At 47.9% G+C, this 10,739-nt stretch overlaps 1 protein-coding gene across 1 annotated transcript; it reads right to left on the bottom strand.

The window, feature by feature from the left end:
• Positions 1-1,774: 1,774 nt before the first annotated feature.
• Positions 1,775-5,108, bottom strand: POLE3 (DNA polymerase epsilon 3, accessory subunit). Its single transcript, XM_033156144.1, has 4 exons — positions 5,043-5,108; positions 3,557-3,642; positions 2,414-2,532; positions 1,775-2,300 (listed from the first exon to the last, which is right to left on the bottom strand). Exons 1-4 carry the CDS (start codon positions 5,106-5,108, stop codon positions 2,122-2,124), a joined length of 450 nt encoding a protein of 149 aa, XP_033012035.1. The 3' UTR covers positions 1,775-2,121.
• Between the last annotated feature and the right edge of the window lie 5,631 nt (positions 5,109-10,739).

The following is a 10,739-nucleotide window of genomic DNA, read 5'->3' on the forward strand; positions in this document are numbered from 1 at the left end:
TATAAAAAAATAAATGGATTTATTTCTGTAAAAATGATTCCCTCATGTTGCTAGACTTGAAATTTACTTTGGGAGTTTTAGCATAAAATATGTGTAATGAAAATCACCATGGAAGCAGGGGGAAAGTTGGCAGGCAAGGCGCACCATTTTGGAAAGAAAACGTGGGGAGGTCAGGATCGGACCATTAGGTCCATTTAGTTCACGACTGTGCATAATTAGTCTTCCATGTGGGAAGTTTGTGAGCTGGGGCTATCATGTTGCAGCCATATGAACTTTCAGAGAACGTTCATGTCAGCAACGCCACTTTCAGAGATGGCTTTATGGAACAAACCTTTTGATGGGGGGGGGGGGGGGAAGCAGACGTACCAGACCTGCCATACTAATCCTCTTTTCCAGAGGAGTGGCACCATCCTTGCGAAGTGTAACCAAGGGTACTCAGATCATGGCACAGCCTCAATTAAGGGAGAGTAGTGGGCTTTGTCCAGTTTGGGGGGGGGGGGATCTGGAGCATGTTAGGCAAGCAGGACAGATTAGGAATTGTGCTGGTTTGCCCAGCAGTCTCCCTGCCTGAGCTGGTTTTGGAGGCGTTGTTGAAGACTCCCAGACTGCTGGTTCTGGGTAACTTCCAACATCCACGCTGAGGCGACCAGCTATGGGATGGCCCAACATGTCACTGGCCCAACACATGTGGGAGGACACACTCTGGACCTTGTTTTCTCGACTGGGCAGGAAGAGGGTGGTCTGAATGTGGGGGACATGGACATCAGCCCCGGACAGATCACTTTCTGTTGAGAATCAGGCTTTCGACACCTTTTCCCCTCCATGAAGGCGGGGGATCTATTACGATGGCTCAGCCTCAGGAACTCTCTAGTAAGAGCTGGGAAATAGCAGCTCAGCTACACTAGATCCAGAAAATCCCAACTGGAGAGCATCATGATGCGTAGATGCGGGGGGGTGTCATCCCCACCACAAGGGACGTGAACTGCTCTCTTGCTTAAGAGGCTCCTGTGAGGCCACAACGAGAGGAGCTTGAAGTTCTGATGCGTAAACACATAAGCACACTTGAGTTTGGGGGAAATAACAGGTAATGTTGCTGTGGGGTGGTTTTTTTTTGGGGGGGGTCTACTGGATTCTTGTTTGATGCCTGCAGGCATTCAAAGAAGATGAATCACTATATGGGCAAAATCCACAAATTTAAACTGTTTCAGTTTGTATTTTAATAGATGTGCAATTGTTTCTTGAACATCTTAACCAGAATATTTTTTATATAGCCTGTTTACTCAATGAGGTTTTTATTGTATTTCCCTTATTCATATGGCAAACCCCATTTTATCTCATTTTTTGGCAATTAAAGTGTCCATTTGAACTGGGCTATCAACTTGTTTTGCTGCATCTACTTGTTTTATATATAAAATAATGTCCATAAGTTATCCAATTTTGAGAATAACTGCATATAATTTTTTTTTAATGTGGTTTTCTCTGTGCTGCGTGGTCAGGAATTGTTCCTTTGACTAACCCTCCTTCCACTCACATCCCATCCGATGCTGTTTTCAAAACCACTTCCTGGCCTCCCCAATGTCCACACCCTTTGAAAGTGGGTGGTTAGCAGTTCTGCCACACTTCAAACCTGCCTAGTCTCCACTGCTACCCACCAGAGCAGAGAGCCTCCTTGGCAAGTGGCACAATTTGCTGCCCTTTAACGTTACCCTGAGCAGCTGTCACCTGACAAAGCCTGGAAATTCCAACTATGAACAAAAAAACCCCAACAAATGAATTGTTAAAAATTAAATGACATGTGTAATGATATCCTGATGAACCTATGTGGGCAGAAGCACTGAATCCACCTGCAGACACTCCAAGTAGAGTAACTGACCCAGGATCTCCTCCAAAGTCTGCAGTGCTCTCTTAGGACCACTTGATCCAGTGTGCCCCCGTTTCCACGTGCAAGCTCACCCCCAGCACTGCAATGAAGGAAAAGCACAGAGATTCAGGTGGTGTTGGGGGTTCAACCAAAGTTCAGATCCCCACTCAGTCTCAGACCAGGAACCATATTGCCTCTTCTGCTTCACGGCTGGTTCTGATGGTGGAATAGGGCTGCCCAGAGCTGAAATCCTAAGCGACTTAGCTGTCCCCTTCCTCCCCCTCCTCCTCGTTTTGCTCCTCCTCCTCCATCCTTTCATCCTCCTCTTCGTTCTCATCGCCTCGGTTCTTCTCAGGATCTTCTGGATCTCCCTTCTTGTCTTTGTCTTTTTTCTTTAGCTCTGAGGCTCCCTTTTTGCCTTTCTGCTCACGCCTGTAAGCTAGAAGGACAAGCAACTGTCAAAGCAAGCCCAGGCAGTGGCTATCATCACCACACACCCGGGCACAGGTGAATGCGAACCAGAGGCTGAACAGGGGACACTTGAGCATTTACCTTCTAAGGATTCCTTTAAGGGGACGACAAATCTCTGGAACTCCATTTCCTCCATGGCTGAGAGGACGTCTGCAGCATTCAGCGTCTTTCTTTTCCCTTTCATTGCAAAATTATTGGCACTAATTAAGGAGAAAGCAAAGGGGAAATTACTCACCCGTCACTAGTGAAAATCTTCCATCAGTCTTTTTCCCTTGGAAAAATTAAGCTTCTAATAATTAATTATCTTCCCCGTCCCCATAAAATTAAACAGCAGCAAAACGAATCGCTGCACAGTCCAACTATGTGGTTTCAAAGCTTCAATTAATTTTTCCCCAGGTGACTATCCATATAAAAAACATACATGCACATCTATCAATGCACAGCTCTTTTGAGAGTACTAAAACAAACATCTTATTTTTCAAGACCACCATTGTTTGAATAACTTTTTATGAGGAGGCATGGCTTGCCATGGTGCAAGATGGCAGCATGACCTAATTTCTCCCATCAATTGGACCAATAGGACTTGTACTGAAGCCTTTGTTGATATACGTTTGCGTTGTTCTGTGCTGTCCACCTTATGGGGGTTGAGGCTACTGGAAGGCTGGAGCGCCATCAAACATTGCATTATATTTGTGTTTGTTTGTGTTATTAAAACTGGTATGGTCGCTATTCTTATAAACAACATATAAATTGCAAGTCAGCGTTGTGAAATGTCACACAGGGAAGGTGTGTGTTGCACAATTGTGAAGAAGAAGGGGGGTTTGGATTTGATATCCCGCTTTTCACTACCCGAAGGAGTCTCAAAGCGGCTAACATTCTCCTTTCCCTTCCTCCCCCACAACAAACACTCTGTGAGGTGAGTGGGGCTGAGAGACTTCAGAGAAGTGTGACTAGCCCAAGGTCACCCAGCAGCTGCATGTGGAGGAGCGGAGACGCGAACCCGGTTCCCCAGATTACGAGTCTGCCGCTCTTAACCACTACATCAAACTGTAACCAAACTACACCAAACTGTGAAGGGACAGCCCAAGCTCTCTTTACTTTTGGTAGACCGAGTGAACAAAAAAAAATTAAAACCTATCAACACTGTCAGTAAGTAAAAATGGTGAGAGACTTGAGCTTATCCAGTCAGGCTCATGGGTCCCACCAGCAGCAACACTCACTCACCATGATGTGGCATACAACACAAACACACTGGCAGCTCGCGAGATCGCACTTCGGGCTTCTTTGGAAATATTTACTCCATCAGGAAGCTGAGGGGAAAGAGGTTGCGTAAGCCTGGGAGATCCAGTTGCCTGCAGCGTTCTGTCCTACTCCCATCAATACACGTCTGACACTGCACTTCTGCTACTGATGAGGGTGTTCTCCCTCTCTGTCTTGCACACCAACTACTAGTGCTTCTGTCTTCTCCAACGCTCCAGATTCCCAGCATCTTGTCCACTTACTCATGGCTCCCACGGCACCGAAAGTATTTTTACAGAATTTTAACCATATAACGAAACACGATAAATATGTAAAACCGAAACCGAGGCTGGCACGGGATGTTACATTCAGCGGAGAAAATGTTAAAGCAGGTTATCTGGGTAGCTGCAATAAGATAAAGGCAGGTAAGTAGAGAGGGAATGAGAGAACAAGAGGCGAGGCAGACAGGACTTGTAAGATGTATGGAAACAAACCTTTAACTGAAGCCATCAGAGGCACAAGGAGTACCAAGAACAGAGCTCATCCACACTTCCACTTGCTCTGAAATTTCTAATCATGGGTCCAAGAGGTTTTTCTTTAGTTCTGCCACTTTCCCTGGAAAAACCTGCCATTTGAACTGCTGAACAAAGGCCAATCCACAGATAACCCCATAGATGTTTGTTTCGATTCAACAGCAAACGGTGGGTTTTCCAGGGGAATGTGCCTGGAAAAACAAGAAACTACTCGCACTTTCAGGAAACATCTGAAGGTAGCCCTGTATCGGGAGATATTTAATGTTTGGGTATTTTTGGAGGGCTGGGGAAACCCAGCCAGATAGGTGGGGTATACTGTTGTTAGGTGGGGTATGTTATTGTTAATGGAGTTTATATACCGCCCTATACCGGTAGGCGGGACGCGGGTGGCACTGTGGTCTAAACCACAGAGCCTAGGGCTTGCCTATCAGAAGGTCGGCGGTTTGAATCCCTGTGATGGGTGAGCTCCCGTTGCTCGGTCCCAGCTCCTGCCCACCTAGCAGTGCGAAAGCACGTCAAAAGTGCAAGTAGATAAATAGGTACCGCTCCGGCGGGAAGGGAAACGGTGTTTCCGCGCGCTGTTCTGGTTTGCCAGAAGCGGCTTAGTCATGCTGGCCACATGACCCGGAATCTATACGCCGGCTCCCTCCCAGAGTCATCTGCGACTGGACCTAATGGTCAGGGGTCCCTTTACCTTTGTACTGGGAGGTATAATATAATAAAATTTAGGGAGGCTTTTCATGTTTGATAGATTATTGCATTTTAATGTTCTATTGGAAGCCGCCCAGAGGGGCTGGGGAAACCCAGCCAGATGGACGGGGTATAAATTATAAATTATTATTATTATACAACCATGATATAATTTTTGTTTATGCCTGAAACCCCTGGGCAAACGGTGTTAGTGTGCCTGAGCCCCGACAAGGTTGCCTATTACTCACGGCTTCCTTCATGATGCGGGTGATGACAGCGTTGGGCAGGTTCAGGTCTTCGGGCCGTTCTGCCATGGCGCCCCCCGGAACCTGGGGAAAGAGGGGGGGGACAGGGCGGCCAAGGGGGTTATTGATGGGCCTCTTCCCCCCCCTCCCTTCGGGCGGCTCTTCCCCTCGCTCCACGTCCCTCACGAGGCCCAAGTGGCCGAGACAGGCGACCCCCTGGTCCCCGCCTCCCTCACGGACAGAAGGCCTTCGGAACTCCCCGCGTAGGGAATAAATCAACGGGCCGCCGCCGCCGCCGCCACCAGGAAGGCCCGCCAACGGCCTCCCTGCTCACCGCCCCGGGCTCGAGAGCGGACCTTTCGCCCTCCCTCCCTCGCGAGGGTGCCCCCGAGCATGCACAGAGCGCGGGCGGCGCCCACTCACCGCTCCCTCCCCTCCGTCGCCGCCAGCAACGGCCGCTCGGAAGGCGCGCCGAGAGGGGCCTCCAAACGCGCTCCCGGCATGCAGCGCGCCTGCGCACGCGCGGAGGGAAGAGCGCCTCGTCGCTTTTCTCCGGCTCCCCTTGCCTCTGCGGTAGCGGAGCAGGCTCCTGCCCCGCAAGTGGCGCCCGCCAAGGAGCCGCGGAAATGGGGGTGGCCAACCCTCGACACGCTTTTCGTAGAAAGCTACCACAGCGTGACCGAGACCAAGAACCACCGGGCCCTTGTCCCGCATATGGCGGCGGGACGAACAGGAGCCGGAAGTTTGGGGCCGCGAAGCGTCCGCCACTCGTTGGCTTTGCCAAGTGTCCTCCACCTCCGCGCCTCTCTGTCCCGCGCGGTGCACTCTGGGAGGAGGGCGCGGGAGGAGAGAGCGCGCGCGCGAGAGAGAGGGAGAGGGCGCTTGACGTTGCTTAGCAACCAGAGAGCGGCCCGGCTTAGCCCAGGTGGGGGAGAAAAGGGCGGGAGAAAAGGGCGGGAAAAGGGGTCTTTTCCTCACAGAACAGCCCCTCGTCCCGCGCGGTCGTCAGTGTCAAGATGGGGGGGGGGGCTCGGATTAGGACGGCGAGGTGGCGAAGGAGCCCCTGAGCATGCACAGAGCGCTTCACCTCACCTCGGTGGTTGACACTGAGACTTTGTTCCTGCCCTTCTCAAACTCTTTTTATAAATCTCTTTCCATTGAATTCGTGTCCTCTTTACCTCCTTCCTTCCATCTGGAGACCTGGAGCCGCTTTGCAGCATAAGGAGCAAAAATGGGGTGAAATCAAGATTATGCGACCCCCGAGCGGTCGGCGTCAGTTTTTAATGTTTGAAGTTTTATTCTGTTTTGAAGGTTCTGTTGAAAGCCGCCCAGATGGCGGGGTAGAAATAAATATCATCCATCATCATCCCCTTCTTCTCCCCAGCCCCCCCCCCCGGCTTTTCCCAAGGCCATTTTCAAGCCTCCTTCAGGGTGTGAGATTCTGGTTTTATTTTATCTACTCCGTTTTTTATTGTTTCTGATGCTTCGTTCTGTCGTTCCAAACCTGTTTTCTTTACTCGTTTTTCTTTACTTTTCCCGGAGGAAAAGTCCGCCCCCCCCCCGTGTTTATGTCCATCCTTTCCCCTCAGGGTCTGCCTACAAGGCTGCCCCCCCTCACAACAGCCCTGCAAGGCGGTTGTTGGCTTTTTTTGCAGCATAAGGAGCAAAATTGGGGTGAAACCAAGATACCCTTTTTGGGGGGGGTGGGGGGAGTCCTTCTTCTCGCCCTCTGGCCTTTGCCAAGGCCATTTTCAAGACTGATTCAGAGTTTGAGGCGGTGAGATTTCGGTTTTATCTACTGCAGGCATTTCCAAAGTCCGTTTCGGGGGCCTAATCCGGCCCCTGTGGCAGTTTATTTCCTGGGGTAAAATCCTAAAAAAAACCCTCAACAACCTATTGGAGTAAAATCAATAAAAAAAAAAACCGTTCAACAACTTTGGTTGGCCCTCACGGCCCTTCACTTCATCAAATCTGGCCCTCTTTGAAAAAAGTTTGGACACCACTTTGGTTTTTTTTAATTATTATTATTGTTTTTGAGGTTCTGTAGTTCCAAACACCCCTTCATGGATCACTGCCTTGTCGTGGCGAAGGGGCTTGAATTACTCAGGGAAGCTATGGACAGGTCAAGATGGACAGGTCATAGCGGAGAGTTTGGACCAAACGTGATCCACCTGGAGAAGGAACTGGCAAGCCGCTCCAGTATCCCTGCCAAGAAAACTCCATGGACAAAGACAACAGGCATATAAAAGATATGACGCTGGAAGATGAGCCCCTCAGGTCGGAAGGCGTCCAACTTGCTACTGGGGAAGAGCGGAGGACAAGTACAAGTAGATCCAGAGCTGATGAAGCGGCTGGGCCAAAGCCGAAAGGACGCTCAGTTGTGGATATGCCTGGAAGCGAAAGGAAAGTCCAATGCTGTAAAGAAAAGTATTGCATAGGAACCTGGAATGTAAGAACCATGAACCTTGGTAAGCTGGATGTGGTAAAAAATGAGATGGCAAGAATAAACATTGACATCCTAGGCATCAGTGAACTAAAATGGACAGGAATGGGCGAATTCAGTTCGGATGACTATCATATCTACTACTGTGGGCAGGAATCCCGTAAAAGAAATGGAGTGGCCCTCATAGTCAACAAAAGAGTGGCGAAAGCTGTACTGGGATGCAACTTCAAAAATGATAGAATGATCTCGATACGAATCCAAGGCAGTCCTTTTAACATCACAGTAATCCAAGTTTATGCACCAACTACCAGTGCTGAAGAAACCGAAATTGATCAATTCTATGAAGACTTACAACACCTTATAGAAATGACACCAAAGAAGGATGTTCTTCTCATTATAGGGGATTGGAATGCTAAAGTAGGAAGTCAAGAGATAAAAGGAACAACTGGCAAGTTTGGCCTTGGAGATCAAAATGAAGCAGGGCAAAGGCTAATAGAGTTCTGTCAAGAGAACAAGCTGGTCATCACAAACACTCTTTTCCAACAACACAAGAGACGACTCTACACATGGACATCACCAGATGGGCAACATCGAAATCAGATTGATTATATTCTCTGCAGCCAAAGATGGAGAAGCTCTATACACTCAGCAAAAACAAGACCTGGAGCTGACTGTGGCTCAGATCATCAGCTTCTTATAGCAAAATTCCAGCTTAAACTGAAGAAAGTAGGAAAAACCACTGGGCCAGTAAGATTCAATCTAAATCAAATTCCTTATGAATACACAGTTGAAGTGAAGAACAGGTTCAAGGATTTAGATTTGGTGGATAGAGTACCTGAAGAACTGTGGATGGAGGCTCGTAACATTATACAGGAGACAGCAACGAAAACCATCCCAATGAAAAAGAAATGCAAGAAAGCAAAGTGGCTGACCAATGAGGCCTTACAAATAGCGGGGGAGAGAAGACAAGCAAAATGCGAAGGAGATCGTGAAAGATACAGGAAATTGAATGCAGATTTCCAAAGAATAGCAAGGAGAGACAAGAGGGCCTTTCTAAACGAGCAATGCAAAGAAATAGAGGAAAATAACAGAATGGGAAAAACCAGAGATTTATTCAAGAAAATTGGAGATATGAAAGGAACATTTCGTACAAAGATTACCACAATTAAGGACAAAAGTGGAAAGGACCTAACAGAAGCAGAAGACATCAAGAAGAGGTGGCAAGAATACACAGAGGAATTATACCAGAAAGATATGGAGGTCTCATACACCCCAGGAAATGTGGTTGCTGACCTTGAGCCAGACATCCTGGAGAGTGAAGTCAAATGGGCCTTAGAAAGCCTTGCTAACAACAAGGCCAGTGGAAGTGATGATATTCCAGCTGAACTATTTAAAATTTTAAAAGAGGATGCTGTTAAGGTGCTGCACTCAATATGCCAGCAAGTTTGGAAAACTCAGCAGTGGCCAGAGGATTGGAGAAGATCAGTCTACATCCCAATCCCAAAGAAGGGCAGTGCCAAAGAATGCTCCAACTACCGCACAATTGCACTCATTTCACACGCTAGCAAGGTTATGCTTAAAATTCTACAAGGCAGGCTTAAGCAGTATGTGGACCGAGAACTCCCAGAAGTGCAAGCTGGATTTCGAAGGGGCAGAGGAACCAGAGACCAAATTGCAAACATGCGCTGGATTATGGAGAAAGCCAGAGAGTTCCAGAAAAACATCTACTTCTGCTTCATTGATTATGCAAAAGCATTTGACTGTGTCGACCACAGCAAACTATGGCAAGTTCTTAAAGAAATGGGAGTGCCGGATCACCTCATTTGCCTCCTGAGAAATCTCTATGTGGGACAAGAAGCTACAGTTAGAACTGGATATGGAACAACTGATTGGTTCAAAATTGGGAAAGGAGTACGACAAGGCTGTATATTGTCTCCCTGCTTATTTAACTTATATGCAGAATACATCATGCGAAAGGCTGGACTGGATGAATCCCCAACCGGAATTAAGATTGCCGGAAAAAATATCAACAACCTCAGATATGCTGATGATACAACCTTGATGGCAGAAAGTGAGGAAGAATTAAAGAGCCTTTTAATGAGGGTGGAAGAGGAGAGCGCAAAATATGGTCTGAAGCTCAACATCAAAAAAACTAAGATCATGGCCACTGGTCCCATCACCTCCTGGCAAATAGAAGGGGAAGAAATGGAGGCAGTGAGAGATTTCACTTTCTTGGGTTCCATGATCACTGCAGATGGTGACAGCAGTCACGAAATCAGAAGACGCCTGCTTCTTGGGAGAAAAGCAATGACAAACCTAGACAGCATCTTAAAAAGCAAAGACATCACCTTGCCGACAAAGGTCCGTATAGTTAAAGCTATGGTTTTCCCAGTAGTAATGTACGGAAGTGAGAGCTGGACCATAAAGAAGGCTGATCGCCGTAGAATTGATGCTTTTGAATTATGGTGCTGGAGGAGACTCTTGAGAGTCCCGTGGACTGCAAGAAGATCAAACCTATCCATTCTCAAAGAAATCAGCCCTGAGTACTCACTAGAAGGACAGATCCTGAAGTTGAGGCTCCAGTACTTTGGCCACCTCATGAGAAGAGAAGACTCCCTAGAAAAGACCCTGATGTTGGGAAAGATGGAGGGCACAAGGAGAAGGGGACGACAGAGGATGAGATGGTTGGACAGTGTTCTTGAAGCTACTAACATGAGTTTGGCTAAACTGCGAGAGGCAGTGAAGGATAGGCGTGCCTGGCGTGCTCTGGTCCATGGGGTCACGAAGAGTCGGACACGACTGAACGACTGAACAACAACAACAAGTTCCAAACATGTTTTCTTTACTCATTTGTTGTTACTCATTTCCTCTTCCCTGAGGAAAAGCCTGCAAACGCTGCCGGTGAAATAAACGGGAACTGCATTCATTTCTGTTCCGTCTCTGGACACAAAGCATGTCTGAGGGGGATCAGGGACACCGAACCCATGGCATTTTGACTCTTCTTTTTTTCCTTTGCCCATAGGGTCTGCGTACAAGGCTGCCCCCCTCACAACAGCCCTGCAAGGTTGCCTTAGGCAGAGACACAGTGGGTGAGCAGGCAAAAGCTTCCTTTCTGAGCAAGGGATTTGAACCCAGAGCTCCCTGGTCTGAAAATGATTCTGGCACCATTCCTATCACATGCACACAATAAAAAATTAAATAGAAGTTGAGGAGCAGCAAGTATCAGCATAGCCATACTACCAGCTCCTAATAACTAA

Source organism: Lacerta agilis, chromosome 1 (genome assembly GCF_009819535.1).
Source record: "Lacerta agilis isolate rLacAgi1 chromosome 1, rLacAgi1.pri, whole genome shotgun sequence".
NCBI classification, from domain to species: domain Eukaryota; kingdom Metazoa; phylum Chordata; class Lepidosauria; order Squamata; family Lacertidae; genus Lacerta; species Lacerta agilis.